We start from the raw sequence: 15397 nt of genomic DNA on the forward strand, positions 1-15397 counted from the left end.
AACCTTCGGAACAACAAAAGACTATTTGAATCTGGGCCACCAAACCTGAGAGGAATTCCAGATGTATAACCCTGCGTACCTAGTATGGACTACTACTACTAGCTAGGTCTATTCAAAAAAATCCCCTCCCTCCCCCCGTTGTTTCATCTGCCAATCTGCCAGATCTTCTCCACTGACTCGTACGAGAAACGATTACGTAGAGTACCATGTCTTTAGTGCTGACAATATAGGGATCCCAGGTTTCCCCATACAGCCAGCTTTCAGCCGTACCTTGAAAGTAAGCAAGACCAAGGGGGTGTTCAGGTTTACCGCCCTGTGTGGAGCAATGGGCACCTGCTGGAGCAATTAATGCAATCCTTGTCTCTCTTCCTCTCTCCACGGCCCCCTTTTTTTATGTAAGGAGGAAGTTGATTCGAGGGGAACTTTTGGGGGGGAGAGCGAGAGAGAGTTGGCCCAGCCCAATACCGTAGAGTATTGTGCGAGTGATCTTGAATTTTTGCAGATTGCATGGAACATTTTCGTCCCAGGCATTGCGAACTTGCGCGCTCAGAGTCTGAGAGGACTGTTCTACAGCGGTGGATCAGGCAGGTTCTCACCTCTGGTTTTTGCTGCGAGAATTGCTGCGAGACCTGAGTTGCACACTTCACCTCCCCCACTCCCTTTTCCCTGTGAGACCCTCGTGTCTGCCACATCCGAGTTATCACACCGTCTTCCTCTCCTGCCACATATACATACACCTATTGTATACCTAGCGGACGAGCCTAGAGGTGGAAGTGGTCCAGGATGGGAGACGACGACGTGAACGTCATGGCGACGAACATGACTCTGGAATTTCGGCATGGAAAAGGCATAGACCGGATCCCGACCACCTGGTTTGCCTCGGGGGATCCCATCGACTCGTTCATCTGGGCTCATGTCGGGTTCATGGTCACTGCTTTCGCAGTCGTCTTTCCCATCGGCATGGTCTTGGGCCTGGGGAAATCGCGGTGGCATGTCCCAGTCCAGATCTTTGGGTTGGTATTGACTGGTAAGTCACCCGCAGACCGGCAACTACGAAAGAACTACCAGATAACATTAGCTTTGTGACTGCAGTCATCGGCTGGGTACTACCCTCGTTCCACGGAGGGAGGCAGTACCTGAAACCCAACATCCACGCATCATTCGCAAAGTGGCTCCTCTTTGCCATCGTCGCTCAGGCTGCAAGCGGGACATATTTGAGCTTGCGGCTGGAAGGCCCTCGGCATCGGACAATCCGAAAGATACTGCATCGCTGGCACGGTGTTGCGGGGAAGTTGATGCCTGTCGCCGGGTGGACGCAGATGATGTTCGGAGGAGAGACGTCGTGAGATTTATTCCCCCTTTCCCCTAAGGGCGATCAGCCACTTGGCGAGCACTGTCGAGTTTACTGACGAGCTGTGGGCTTAGACAAGGTTTCTGCCACGGCGACTGGCTCCCCATGTGCGCCGGTCATGTCTCGATGGGATCGATCATGATCGGAACGGGAATCATACTCGTCATCATCACCATCGACGGCGAGAGGAGGATACGGAAGACGGGGAGATCGTTGGATTTCTATGCTTGCGCCACCATCGCAGCATCTGGGTGCGGTAATGCATGTATGTTTCCGTCGTCTTTCGTCTCCCTGCCTTCCGGAGCTCTTTTGCTGACCTGATCTGGAGTGTTCGAACATGTACGTCCATCGGCCTCGCAACGTGCAGAGAGAAGAAAAAGGCAAACTGACCTGCTGCCAAAAGATTCCAGGCTCCGAGTGGAACCACCGCGAGTATAGTCACGTCGCCTTTGGGGTTTTCTGGTGGATAGCCGGTATCGTCGGCCTTTGGCAGACCCGCAAACATGACCAGCGGACACCCATCCCCGGAGTGGTGTTCTTGGTGACAGGATGGTACTTCAGCATGCACGAGCAGCCAAACCCCATGGCAAAGCATGTGCATGAGATCCTCGGGTGCGTCATGATGACTGCTGGAGCGATACACTTTGTGGAGATTGCCTATTTCACGAGAGATCGTGATTCCAGCACCGCGACGATTGACTCGAGGCCTCACAAGAGTCCGAATCCGTCCGAGTTTGTCTTTTCGTTTGTAAGTTCTTCTCCCGCTGACTTGTCTGTTTGCTTGATTTGATTGTCTTTTGTGGCTCACTTATCAAACTTTCCACACACAGTTAATCATAGTCATGGGCGTCATCAACATATACGCGCCTCCCCAAACCCTGTGGCTCTTCAATTACTGGGGCCTGGACCACATCTCGCTGATGCTGATCTGGTTCTCGATAGCCATGGGCATCATGTGTTGTAGGTCCCCTACCGAGTCCACACCTCGAGACACTCAGGCCCGTACCAAGGAAATATTTCTGACAATTCATTTTTCCCGTCGCAGATACGCTTATGCTCGTCCAGCTCTACCGGAGCCTCAAAGCCGCGGAAAGGCATTCGAGGCGGGCTGGTCACGATGACGATCTTGGAATCATGCATAATAATACAGAGATCTCTGGTCTCTTGGGGACGGATGCAGCACTAGGTGATGGTGATAGTGATGAAGACGAGGTAAAGATATAGGGAGTGCTTGAGCATAGCTTTGGACGTACAAATAGCAGGTCAGCTGGGGTGAGTAAAGCAGCGAGCGCGACTTATCAAAGGAGAAGCAAGAGATATCCTCCTCGACTCCCCTGAGACGATATGGTTCTCGACTAGCTACCGAAGGTGCCTTCTCCCCTAGCTATGCAGAAGCAATATCAATGCAGAGGGCTGATACTAACTACTCACTCATTAATTCTCTCCGCCTCGATCGGCAGCCACCGCAATCTCACTGACTCCCTGGGTTCTCCTTGCCCTATCCCATCATCTCCCTTCGCGAGTACATCCTTATCCTCCTCCCACGGAAACACAAACATGCACTGTTCCTCAGCCTCGCCAGTGCCGTCATCCCGGACCACTTCCCGGACACCGCCCTCCCAGTCTTTGCGAACCTGGTCCCACAGCTTCTTCACATGGCCGTCCCGTCGGCGCAGATGCTCCTCGATGCGCTCTTCATAGCACAGGATCTCCGTCTCGAGCTTCATCTCCGCTCCTTTCCTGGTCTCATCGTCCGGCTCGCCTCCGTTACCGTGGGCAGGTATAGTAGCGTCATCTGCAGCTGTCAGGGCAGCCAAACCTGACTTCAACTCTACGACTCTCATTCTCAATTCCCGTACACCTGCATCGCATCCCTCTCTCCACCAGGATTCCTGTTGCGAGGCCAGAGCGAGTGTGCAGTCGAGACAATGCGTTTGCTCGGTCAAGTATTGCCGGACTTGAACGTTCCTGTCAATCTCATCTGATCTGGCATTGTCTGGTGTCTTTGCGCCTCCGACAATCTCGGTCCTTAGTACAGACGGCAAGTGTGCTGGTCGAGGGGTCGGAGGCGTGGTGTGTGGACATTGGGGGAAATGGATGTGCGTAAAGGGAGGGATCGGGCTCGTCATGGAGGATTTCCGAATATGGGCCTGGCTCGAACGAGCAGTGCTGATGCCGTTGCTCGAGGGTGGATGAGGATGGGACTTGCTGCTGCTGCCACGAGCGGAGAGCGTGCGGGCGAGTTTCTTCATCTTGCCGAGTCCTCTGTTATTATCCTTGGTGCAGGACCGTCGTTTGCTGAGAGAACAAGTCTAGCAACCTCGATCCCAGGTCGAATGAGCAGATCGCACGAAGGGTGGACTCTCCTGCTATTCCTTGGAATCTTGTCCCCGTCACGTCTGGTGTAGACCGCGTTTGAACAAACAAGAGACTGATTCACTACCCTAACAATAGAAATCACCGCCGGCTTAGGCATCGACACTGCGTGACATGGCATTCTGAACCCTTCCATTGGTCATATCACACAATGGCAACTCGAAAAACTCGGTGCAGAACAATGAAAAGCATCCTCGGACGCGGAGCCGGAAGTGAAAGATAATGAATGACACAATTCATTCACCCAATTGTTTGCCCAACAAACAAACGGAAACGCTTGGAGGCATCGCGTCGTCCGGAATGCTGTGACTGCCCTTCCTTTCACTGACGAGCGTCGTTTGCGTCGATGGCGACCTACTCCAGTGTTGTTGCATAGCCATATTGCCTCCTGCTTCGAGAAGACGGGAGACTCCTCCCCATTGTTCTTGTCGGGTGCACGGACCACATCATTACATGTACCTCGTGGGGTATTCTTCTAGGATTGGAAGCACAAAGATGCAGGACACCATGAGACAGCACAACAGTCTGACAAGAGAGCTGGAATGGACATGTCGGGCAACCAGCATATATACCGATCACCGGAGAAAAGCAAATGACCAACCTGCTGCAAGGCGATATATATATATGTATATAGATGCTTTGCATCAAAGCCAGCCCACAGATGGCTGATACGTAGACCAAATCCCTAGACTTGTCTCATTTATCAGCATTAGCAAACCTCATCATAGCACGTACCTTCCTTCCAGCGCACATGACGCCCTTCTACCAGCTGGAGTGCAATCATAAACTCCTCGCTCAAAATCCGCCAGCAAACTTTTAGAACCCAAGCTTCGACCCAATAAACCCCAGGGCTGCCGCTCTCTTCTGCTTCGCCACGAACTTGTCTACGCCGTCACTCCACGAGCTACTGGATTCCGCTGCTCTGTCGAGGCTGTCACCCGCCAATCCCAAATTCTCCGTTCGCTCCTGAAGCTGCCGCTGCATATATGCCCAGTACGTCTCCTGAGACTGATCCGGCTTGGCTGCACGTCCCGTGCGTGCTGCTTCGCGTTGCCGTTGAAACTCTGCCTCTTGCGCGGCCCGCATTTCCGCCAACATTCGCTTAGAAGGTGGTCGGTCGGGCCCGCCAATCAGGATGTCCATATCCGAAGGAGTGATGTACTGTGTCCCGGCAATCCATTGTAGGTTGCTGATTGTAGGTCGAGGGGGGACCAGTTTGGCGGCGTCATAGAGACGATCGGTGCTGGGTGGGAGGGACGTACCACAGCCAAAGACATTAACCATGGCTAGTTCGCTGGGGCCTGCCCAGCCCAGAATATCTCCTGTGGGAGACACGATGGCGTCGCCGAAGCGTTTGGTATCGAGGAGATGATTTACGCGTATGCTTGCGATCTCTTTCAGGGCTGGAATTGAGAATGCTCGGGCGGCACCATCGCCGAATAAGCCAACGAGAGCATAACCGCGTTCTTCGTAGCGAGCTACGGTGGCCGAATCGCACAGGTAGTGGTCGAAAGTTTTGGAGGCCCCTTTTGCAGATGCTGGACGAAAGATGTGCGCGGACGACACCGTGACGGCCACCAGGGCGCCGTCCACTTTCCGGCCGGACTGTAATCCTCCCATTGCATATCCTGTTGCAGCTGCGGGGGCGCCCGTGTGAGCATCAATCGGGCACAAGGAGATGACTCGGTCATCTGATAATTGTGCCACTCCTGTCGCCTGTGCCGAATACCGTCCGGACTGAGAGGGGAGAATTTTGAACGTCGCGACACGACCTCGAGATGTGCCGACAAACAAGGCAAGTGAGGAATAGTCTGTCTCTTCATTAGCCCTGCATAAAACAACATGGGAAATACTTACCGTCACCATCAAGGGTTAAGATACCGAATTCCATCGCCGTTGCATATTCTGTTGATTGAGTGGCCGGTGCAGCTCGTCGGATACTCCCTCTCCGATGTTTACCGCCAACCATTTCGTTGAGTAGAGACGTGTGGATGATAGCTGGACCACGTAGATCAACGATGGTCACCCCACCTCCAGCATAACCGGCGGCAACAAATCCGACATCACAATGTCGCAGAGCGGTGACGGCACCTTGTTGGTCATTGGTCATTGTCAAAGGTAAGAGACCTTCCTTCAAGCCTGGATCTGCTCGTCTGCTGATATCTTGCATCTTCCCGGGTCCTTCATTAGGGCCAGGATCGGACGGAGGGTGGCCGTGGAATTGATTGCGATTAAGTCGAAAAACGACGAGTTCGCCAGATTTCAACCCTACCGAAAGCTCTCCCGTCGCACCAGACATGCTCATGTGGGACACGTCTAGTTTATCCCACCGGCCCACTGCTTTTCCGAGATCAACTTGGAGGACATTGGGATTTTCAATGACGTCGCCATGTCCGGCATCCCATATTCGGATGGTTCCATCGGCATGGGCTGCTTGGACGATATTTCTGTTTTCATGTCTCTTCAGGGGCTTGATGCCTTCAGCGCCACCGATCAAGAAATGCGGACCGTGCTGACGAACTTCGCGCATCCCCAGCCATCTAGTCCGGTCGACGAATGCCAGTGCTGTTTTAGTTATAAATGGATGTACAAAAGATAACGAGACATGCAGTTGGTTGCTGGGTGTAATGGGATGTCCAGACGGAAAGCTCAAGGTGATTACTTCACCGGATGACAGAACGGTCATGACTGCTATCGGATCATGAGAGCCGGCAAAATGAAAAGTCGTGCGAGGGATCAGGAGAAACATGTTAATCGCGGCGTTAGGCGGCGTTCGAAGGACATGTGTGCGTTTTGGATGGCGAAAATGATTTGCAAGGTAATCCCACGTTGAGGTTTGGTAGTTCGGTGTTGGACCCAGTTCGATAAAAGTCAGTCCTCTTGTGGGGTTGGTCGTTGGTGCGCCGCCCGCTAGAAGCAAGCCAGTATCATCAGGATTAGCTTTCGAGCACCAGGAAATGCTGAAGTACGGCTCTTTCACGGTACCAAACCCTGGACTCACAGGGCTGAGAGGGGTTCGAGGGCCATCCCTTGGCGGTCCAGCTCCAGGCACGTTGACATCCGTATCTTCGATTGTCCTCGCGTGGACAAGTCTGCCATCCCGAGGATCCCAGAATACCAAACTCGAGTCGTCATGAGCCGTCAACACGAAAGTGCCAGTTGGATGCCAGAGAGCATGTGTCAATCGCGGATGCCGTACGGAGTTGGCGTTTGTCGGATCTCCATCTCCGCCCCGAGCTCCTGGTGGAAGTTCGTAGTGGAAGAACTTGGTTGCCTTGTTTTGTTTGAAGGAGTAAATGACAGCGCCCTCGGAGTACCCGATAAGCAACGTCCCTATGTCCTTGGGATGGAAATGCATCGACACGATGGGTAGAATTCGTGCTCTGGGATTCCGCTCACGCCACAAGTTGGGGATTTTGAAGGGCGTTTGATTCTCTCGATCCAAGTCAAACGCCACGATTTCCCCTGCCAAAGTATGTCAGCAATGCCTCTTTTTTGTTCCGTCCTGTTTTCTAGCCCCACCGTTTTGCAATCCAGAAAAGCAGTAGTCGAGACTTGGATCTGAGAGGATGGCTACGACCTGACCGGGAGGGGAATAGTTGGCCAGCATATGCTTGCTGTCAAGGCTGAAGACACTGACATCGTTCTTGCTGTCGAGCACAAGGAGCTTGTCGGCGCAGAATTGTATGGCTCGAATGGACGAGGGTCGAGGAGGAGTGAAGGTTACGCAGACTCGCTTCTGTCCAAAGACATAGACGACGCCAGGACCGAACTGGGATTCGTTGGTGCCGACAGCGAGGAGGGACTGGATAGGGTCATAGGCGAGCACAGAGATCTGCGAGTTGATACCATAGCGGGCAAACTTGAGATATGGTCAGTCTCCCCAGAAGTATTGCAAGTAGAGGCAGGCGTACGTCGTCTAGCATAAATGATTCTGGGGTAACACCGAGAGAGAGGTCATTCTGAATGCCGGCCTGCTTGCCACGAAGGAAGTGCGCCATAGTTACTGAGGACGCGGGACCCTCCACATGACCAGGAGAGGGTTCTGCGCTCTGTCCGACGAGTTCAAGAGACACTGTCAACGGCTGGGCTCAGTGAGACGCAGCAAGTCAAGGCTACGGCCACGGCTGCGGTGGATTGAGGATCGGCGGGGCGCCAAGTGCTGAGGAACGCGTCGGAGGCTCGGGGCGGTGATCTCATACCCCGTGACCCGTGACTTTTCAGCCTCGTCTCTCAGCCTTGCGGTCCTCCCTTTTAGGTAACGTTTTGAAGAAGATTATCATTGCTTTCGTCTCATTGAGCCCATATAAAGTATGCTTTGCGTCCACCTCAGAACGAGTGAGAGAGTAGTATATTTCGCCTCTCGTGAAAGAAGAATGAAGGAAAATGCATAATATCCAATCGCCGCTATTCAAATGCGAAGCCGTAATGAGCAGACCCGTTCCCCCTACTTCCATGCCCATTTTCTGGTTCAAGTAGCCCTTAAGTCACTGACGCCTCGGGTTTTGATCATTCAAGCAGACCATTTACTGGTGTAAGTGGCAGCAACGCTGTAAGTGCTGTAGGTGCCGGTGTAGCTACCGGTGTAACTGGTGGTCCCATAGGAGGTCGTGCTGGAAGGCGGTGGGCTAGAGGGTGGGTTTCCAACAGGCTCAATCACGACGAAGAGACCTGAGAGGCACACAGGTCCCACAGCGTCGCGCACAACGAGGGTGGTGTCAACAGATTGGATGATCCCCGGGAGAACGGTGCCAGGAGGTGGGCAGGGGAAGTTAGGCACGACGGTAAGCAACTCTCCTGGCGTCAATTTGATGACACCATCGTTTTGCAGGTCCCCAAGGGTATTAAATGTCACTGTTGTACACAACTTGTCAGCCTTCGTCATGAAGCATCGTTGGGCTTCGAAGATGGTTTCGACTTCTGCGATGTGTCTGATGTCTCACAGAATGGAGGAATTTACATACAGCCAGTGCTTGGGAGGTCGTTCGCTAGTTGAGAGAAGTTCAAGCTATATTGGGCTCAGATGTCAGTGATGGTTCCATGAGACAGAGGGCCAGGAAGGAGCCGATGCTGGAGAAGAATTCCCGTCCCCTTTCTCCAAATAGGCCAACACAGCGCAAGAAGATTGCAAGAAGATTGAAGTTAGACCTACTTTCCACCACCACTGAAGATGGCCTGGGAGAGATCGCCATAGATCTGATCGGGGCTTGGGACGGCGAGGTTCAGGGAGCAGTTGGCGCCCTCAGCGAAGTCGGGGATGGTAAATTGAGAAGCCGTGGCGAGATCGTTGGCAGTCTCGACGTACAGATCCGACGACCTCAGAAAGGCCTTGTTTGGGTTGACTTGTGAGACTGTCTGAATGTTGTCGGCGAAGAGAACGAATTGGTCGGCAGAAGGAATGAATGGGCAGTCCTTTGAGGCGTATGGTGGATAGCTACTGCCGCTATAGTGCCAGCTTCCTTTTGCGGCTGCGATGCTGGAGAAAGCGGCGGTGGCAATGACTGCGGTCTTCATGGCGATGTATAGACAAGGCTTAAATACAAGGAATGTAATAGAAAGCTTCCAAAGAAAAGGAATCAAGTCTAATGAGAGTCGTAAGGAAATCTGTTACCCAAGTGAGTGTATCGAGAGACGGTTGATGGCAATGATAGAGGACTGCGGGCCATTCATCATCTTTATAGACTTTGCTTTCTGGACTTGCACAGCTGTCAGCTCTTTCTTTGGATGTATAGAGTATCCAAAAGGTGCATGTCACGGTTGATGCTGTAAAATCCAATCCCTGCAGTCTGCACCTGGGAGAAGGTGGCTCAGCCTCACTGGCTCTGGCAGGCCGCTGACCTGGGCGTCACCCCATTTCGCGAGTGGTAGGGTCCTGGGCCAGACTAACCTCTTCACCCAAGCTGGAGCGGATATATTCTGAGTACCACCGCTCACCGGAGGTGCCATTGGTCAGGAGGAAGTCGTCCGTCGAGCAGCATTAGAGGAACCTCATTTAGAAGAGACATCAACCAAGGTTCCCGTTTGCGGCAGTGGTTCCGCAGAGTGAGGCGCCTTGTGTCGGCGTGAAGAAGGACGATAGGTCCGACATCTGTCAAACAGCCCCAGAAAGCTCCGCTGGCCGCCTCAATGGAGCGTCGTTGTCTCTCGTACACTCCAAGCGCCATGGCAAAACTTGGGAAATGTCGACGACAAGCTCTCACGGTAAAAGCTTGCCTCTCAAGGCCATTGAGGCGACTGAGGCTGTGAATGGCAGACTGTGAACAGAGAGGCGAGGGAGTCTCAGTTCACCACAGGACATACCGCACCCCCTGCTGACCAAAGTTGGATCTGATGTGAGGAGGATCCCAGATTAGACGAACAAATACGGGGGAAGCCATATTGGTGGATATTAATACCAACTCGATTCGGAGGCCCTCGGCAGGAATCCGAGGATCCTTTTGGGTTGGATCGGACCACGAAATAACCCGGGCCCAAGCTGCGTTTTGCTGCTTGCTGTAGAGACACGAAAATGACAAGGTGAAAAGGATCAAACGAGTTTGTTGTTGTTGGCCCCTGATGATCTATTCTTGACGTTTTCTTCCGGCCTCAACTTGCTGCTTTAGCAGCCTTGCCCCCTTCGCTTCCTCACAGCCGCGTGCATGTTGTTGCTCTTGCATCGGACATTCACTCTTTGAGGGTAGACCAGGCTGCATGTAAGCTCCACCAGCTTCAAATTCTCTCGACCTTTTTTCAACTCCGTGTCCTCGGCTACCGATATCACCAAGCTGTGGGTTTGACAGGGTATGGGCATACTAGGGAAACGGGCGTTGTGGAATGAGAGTCAAAATGCTTTGCATTGAGGCCCCAGTGCATAGCAACTGGTACATGCTCGCCTGGGAAGGTAGATTCATCTTCGCATGGACCCATGTAGCCTTGCTATTGTGTGGCTCACAGCCTATAGCTCCCACAGCTCACAGCTTGAGGACTCCTCTCGCCAACAGGATCTGCACTGCTGGCATGGAATCACACAGGATCTCCGTCTTCTTCAGCACAATACCGTCATGGGCCGCCTTCGATTGCTTCGCATAGTAGAAATGAAACCCTCCCGGGATCTTGACATCCCATTCCCTCCCCTGTAGGTCCTTGACCTTCTTCTCCGCCGCGGTTGGTGTTCCCTGGCAGTTGGCGAACATGTGGGCTGTGCCGATCATCTCCCAGCCGTCGTCCGTGTCAACGCAGATAAGAAAGTAGGGCTCATGGAATTCCGAGGTAAATGCGCTGTAGACCGCCTTTGCTTCCTTGAATGCATCTGCATTTCCCTTGTGAACTGAGCCGTCGGGTTTGATGAGCACGGCATCCTTGGACAACTGCCAGGCTCTTTGTGTCAGCTGTCGAGAGACTGGTAGTCTTGCCACAGTTGAAAAAGACAGAAGAGTCTCACCCAGTCACTCTCCTCCTTACTCCAGTCTCCACGCTTGTTGAATTCGATTGTGTATTGTTCCATCCACTTCATTGCAGGGTGCTTGCGAGTTTCATCGTCCCAGGTCCCAACATGAACGAAAGCCGGCTTGGTCGGGTAAGACATAGTGACTAGAAGCACGTTGCGTATCCTCTTCTGCGGTCAAGAGCACTAACCGTGGTGTAAGATGTGGAATGGGGCAGCTGTTGAGTTTTGCGGTTTGGAAGGAGAGTAAGACCGGTATCGAGAGCAACACAAGGGAAAGTTATATAGTTGACAGTCCATGCGAGAAAGTTGAAGTCGACGCCATCCAGCACCAAGGCAATGCAAGCTCTTTCAGCTCAAGCTGTCTGGTACAGAGCTAAACTCAGCCGCTCCGCCAACAATCCATAGCAACCCGCCCATGTGAGCACTGGGCAGGTGATATTTCGAAGCCCATTCGCTTCCCGAACGACAGGAACAGGTAAGAAATGCACGTAGCTGCCAGAGTTCCCCTCGCTGCTGAAGGCTGAAAGGAAAGCGTTCGTAAGCGAGGCTCTTTGAGAGGACAACCACGGGTATCACTACCCGCTATGCCCCGCAACTGAGCGGCGTACTAACCGTCTTCCGCAGGCGTTCTCAGAATCAAAGGACGAAAACAGACGAGCGCGTTGGAGGCTTCTTCAGCTCGTGGTGATTTAAGCCAAATCTCCTTCTCTTGTTGTCCGACTTGCGGGGGATTACATAGCAGGGAGGGTGGGCGACCGAGGTAGACATAGGAGAGTGGGAACCATTTTGGTTCATGATGGGGGACAATCAAGCAAGGAGCAGAAACATCCATACTACACAGAGTGCGTCAATTATGTATCCAATCAACAGGAATGAACAGGTGCATGAATGAGACTTAACGCTTGCTTACATGTTGCACTGTGTTAATGCATACTCTATACCCCGTACTTACCGTAAATCTCTACTAGGTACCTAGGGACACACAACCAACTCGCCAGGTACGTTCCTATATACTTCCACGCCGTCCTCCACCCATCCTCCATGGAACTCCTGTACTCGTCTCTATTCCTCTGTCTCGCTTCAACAAGCGGATTCCACCTCTACCTCTCGCTTATTCGCCGTCCTCAGTGGCTGTCGGACTCGACATTCGCTTCCTTCTCGCTTGGTGACACTCTCAATGTAACATCTTAGCGAGTAGGAAGCGAGGGTTTGCAGGGGCTCCCTGTACAGGTTCCGCTGTGCCGCCTTGGTTTACAGTTTCAACGCAGGTTGCAGGGAAATTTCCTGCCCAATTTGGCGACCAGCACCGCCGCTTTTGGAGGTGCGCTTTCCTTCATCCCTGTTTCGGGAACCAAAACAAACACTTCCACCCTCACCACAAACCACTGTCACCATAATCACCCTTACCCTCACCGTCACGATGGCTGACGAAATCGCTCTTGGTCCGCAGGCTAACTTCAATATCATTGCTACTGAGATACTGAAGATACCAAATACACCTGCACTCGCCGGCGGCCAGCAACTTCTCGCCGAGCTCCGTGCAATAAGGGAGCAGTCAACGAGAGACACGATGGCAATCCGACAAGACATTGCAAATATCCGCCAGGAAATTGTCGATGTTCGTCAAGAGCTTGTGACTATAATTACTGCGTCGTATGTACAATTCGACCTGTTTTAATATTACTATGCTAATTCTATAGGAATCACAATAATGCAGCCCGGGTTCAGAATACATACCTTCGAAGTCAAAACGAAAATCTTGTATCGTTTCTCAACGCTACTACCGGTGCCGCTATCCTTGATTTCCCTCGCACCTCATCCGAACTCGAACGAATGGCAAGAAGACAATTAGATTCTGTACTACAACAACTGGGTATTCCTACGCAGGGTGCAAATTTGGCGGATAAGAAGCGGTTGCTCAGAGCTCACATCGGGTTACCAGAGGTCGCAGGCTCACCACCTCCATAAGAGACACAATTCTAGTAATATGGGACACGCTGCATGAAGTGCACGAATCAGAACTGTATTGATAGTTTACGATTGATGAGAACCAATATTATGACCTAAAGCAGCGGCTAAATTCCCTGCAACAACTTTACAGTAAAAGCCTTGTTGTCGCCAGAGGGCCTCAATCAATCGCAATTGATGGAGGAGTGTTGACCTTGGTTGTCAATCTGGAATGCTTCGAACCAACACCGTCTGACGAGAAAGCATGAATGAATGAATGGACCGGACGGATGGAAGGTGGTCGTCATTATTAGTTGCACTCTATATGATTTTTCATGCTCTGGCCGCAAATCGGAGGGACGCCCCAGAAACGAACCGCCGAGGCCGCTCATCATTCCTCCGCTATTACAAAAATGTAGTCGCTGTCCTGCTGAACTGTGGACGAAGTAAAACAAAATTGGTAATGTACAAATGTCCAGGACCCGAGGCCTGCGGTCGACAAGGACGATAACCAGTTCACCTTTTCCGTGTCAGGATCTTCGTGATCGCGTGCCGGATCGTGATGCCCGCCTTTTCGATTTCTTTCTTGGTTAGGCCGACGGTCACACAGATCTTGAGAGCTGGTAAAGGCGTGTAGATATCGGTCTTCGCGCCTGAGGGGCCGGCTGGGAGTGTCTTCACACGGGTGATGAGAACGTTCTGTGACAGGCACTAATGTCCAAAAAGTCAGTTGAGAGCGGAATAGACAGGGACGAGAAGCGTTTCCAAGTGTGACTCACCTCATCCACGATATCCTGCAGCAACTGTTGTTGGTCCTCGATCGTCAACCTCCGCGACGAAACCACCTCAGGCTTCAGCACCAGTATCATGATTGGATTCTCCGGCGCACTGGTACAGTACATCCAGTCGCTTCGCGGGTCGAGCTGTTGCCACATGACCTTTATATTCTCTTTCAATTGAATGAACAGGTCCGGCTGAGTCTGCAACATCATCAAAGTCTCGCTTGCCGTCACGGCGGACATGGCCGGCAGCGCTGCGGAGAAGGTATACGAGGCGGCAGATAATCGCTGGTGCTCCACCACTTCATCTGAACCTGCACAGAAACCTCCTGCGGCCGACAGAGGGCCTGCCATGGAGCCGACAATCATGTCCACTTCTGCTGCGTCGACGTGTTGGTGTTCCGTCACGCCCCGACCAGTTCGGCCCAAGACGCCAAATGACCACGTCTCATCGAGTATCAGTCGGAACTTGTACTTGAGCTTCAGCTCAATCTGCGCAAACCACAATTAGACCGGCCCGTTCTCCATGCAGTAGATCACAACTCGACTCACAATCTTTGGCAAATCAACCATATCACCGACGTTCTCGAACAGACCCTCAGTAATGATGAACCTCCTTGTCAACGGCTTTTTGGCTTGTTCTTTGGTGACCTTGGCCAGCACCCTCTGTAGATCTTCCATGTCGTTGTGTTCATACCATCTGACTGCACTCCTAGAAATCTGTATTCCCTTTCTGATGGCATAGTTCACAGCTTTATCGGCAACAATGATATCCCCTCTCTTGGAAAAGGCCGGAATGACACTGGATATCGTCGAGAATGCTTGAGCGTAGATGATGCATGCCGTAGTTCCAAGGAAGGCTGCAATATCTGCCTCGATCTTCATGTGCACATCTTGAGTGCCGTAGAAACCAGGCGGGCCGCAGGGACCAACTCCATAAGTCCGTAATGTTTGAATAGCCCGCTCTTTGAGGTTTTCGTTTGAGACAAAGTTGTAGAAATTGTACGAGGCTAGGTTCGTCACCGTTCGGCCGTTGGTCAGTTTGGATCGAGGCCCGCTCGGTCTGTCGCCTCGCATTCAGAACGTGTCTTGTATAGCAGATTTCCAGGGCTGAACTCACCCGACGATGATGGGACGCCTCTCCAATTCTGCATCCTCGAAGGGCGTGGTCTTTCCGACCAGGGGCTCCGGCGTCCATTCGTCAACTAGATCGTCGATTTCCTGATTTCGTGGTCAGCGCCTCGAGACTCGCCCTCCAATTGCCGTAACACTATGCCCACCTCGTCAGACAATTTCACATAATTCGGCTTTGTCGAATATTTAGGAGCCAGCAGGTACCGGATCGCGAACAGCACGAGGAAGAGTTCGACGGCAGACCGGATGGGGTCATTCTGGTAACTGGACTTCACATAGCGGAGAAAGATGGCTGATCCGGGGATTTTCTGGAATTGTTCGGCGGCGGTGTTGGCTATGGTTGTGACATATTCTTGGGCGTCTTGAGGGTCCATGGTTTTGGAC

The 15397-nt window shown here is 52.4% G+C and overlaps 7 protein-coding genes across 7 annotated transcripts; 2 read left to right on the forward strand and 5 right to left on the reverse strand.

Moving 5' to 3' along the window:
* Positions 1–783: 783 nt before the first annotated feature.
* On the forward strand, positions 784–2575 carry Z520_01024 (uncharacterized protein; the record flags this gene model as incomplete). Its single annotated transcript, XM_016771542.1, has 6 exons — positions 784–1027; positions 1093–1342; positions 1426–1607; positions 1732–2099; positions 2182–2311; positions 2397–2575. The coding sequence occupies 6 exons, from the start codon at positions 784–786 to the stop codon at positions 2573–2575; spliced, it is 1353 nt and encodes a 450-aa protein (XP_016636681.1).
* Positions 2576–2778: 203 nt separating this feature from the next.
* Positions 2779–3603, reverse strand: Z520_01025 (uncharacterized protein; the record flags this gene model as incomplete). The annotated part of the gene is made up of 1 exon (XM_016771543.1): positions 2779–3603. One exon carries the CDS (start codon positions 3601–3603, stop codon positions 2779–2781), a length of 825 nt encoding a protein of 274 aa, XP_016636682.1.
* A 940-nt stretch (positions 3604–4543) lies between these two features.
* Positions 4544–7728, reverse strand: Z520_01026 (uncharacterized protein; the record flags this gene model as incomplete). The annotated part of the gene is made up of 4 exons (XM_016771544.1): positions 4544–5538; positions 5585–7192; positions 7250–7589; positions 7642–7728. 4 exons carry the CDS (start codon positions 7726–7728, stop codon positions 4544–4546), a joined length of 3030 nt encoding a protein of 1009 aa, XP_016636683.1.
* A 512-nt stretch (positions 7729–8240) lies between these two features.
* On the reverse strand, positions 8241–9241 carry Z520_01027 (uncharacterized protein; the record flags this gene model as incomplete). The annotated part of the gene is made up of 3 exons (XM_016771545.1): positions 8241–8581; positions 8692–8735; positions 8880–9241. 3 exons carry the CDS (start codon positions 9239–9241, stop codon positions 8241–8243), a joined length of 747 nt encoding a protein of 248 aa, XP_016636684.1.
* A 1436-nt stretch (positions 9242–10677) lies between these two features.
* Z520_01028 (uncharacterized protein) lies at positions 10678–11291 on the reverse strand (the record flags this gene model as incomplete). The annotated part of the gene is made up of 2 exons (XM_016771546.1): positions 10678–11073; positions 11148–11291. 2 exons carry the CDS (start codon positions 11289–11291, stop codon positions 10678–10680), a joined length of 540 nt encoding a protein of 179 aa, XP_016636685.1.
* Positions 11292–12573: 1282 nt separating this feature from the next.
* Z520_01029 (uncharacterized protein) lies at positions 12574–13121 on the forward strand (the record flags this gene model as incomplete). Its single annotated transcript, XM_016771547.1, has 2 exons — positions 12574–12806; positions 12854–13121. The coding sequence occupies 2 exons, from the start codon at positions 12574–12576 to the stop codon at positions 13119–13121; spliced, it is 501 nt and encodes a 166-aa protein (XP_016636686.1).
* A 495-nt stretch (positions 13122–13616) lies between these two features.
* On the reverse strand, positions 13617–15387 carry Z520_01030 (uncharacterized protein; the record flags this gene model as incomplete). The annotated part of the gene is made up of 5 exons (XM_016771548.1): positions 13617–13811; positions 13880–14371; positions 14432–14942; positions 15000–15100; positions 15160–15387. 5 exons carry the CDS (start codon positions 15385–15387, stop codon positions 13617–13619), a joined length of 1527 nt encoding a protein of 508 aa, XP_016636687.1.
* Between the last annotated feature and the right edge of the window lie 10 nt (positions 15388–15397).

Source organism: Fonsecaea multimorphosa, assembly GCF_000836435.1.
Source record: "Fonsecaea multimorphosa CBS 102226 unplaced genomic scaffold supercont1.2, whole genome shotgun sequence".
Taxonomy (NCBI): domain Eukaryota; kingdom Fungi; phylum Ascomycota; class Eurotiomycetes; order Chaetothyriales; family Herpotrichiellaceae; genus Fonsecaea; species Fonsecaea multimorphosa.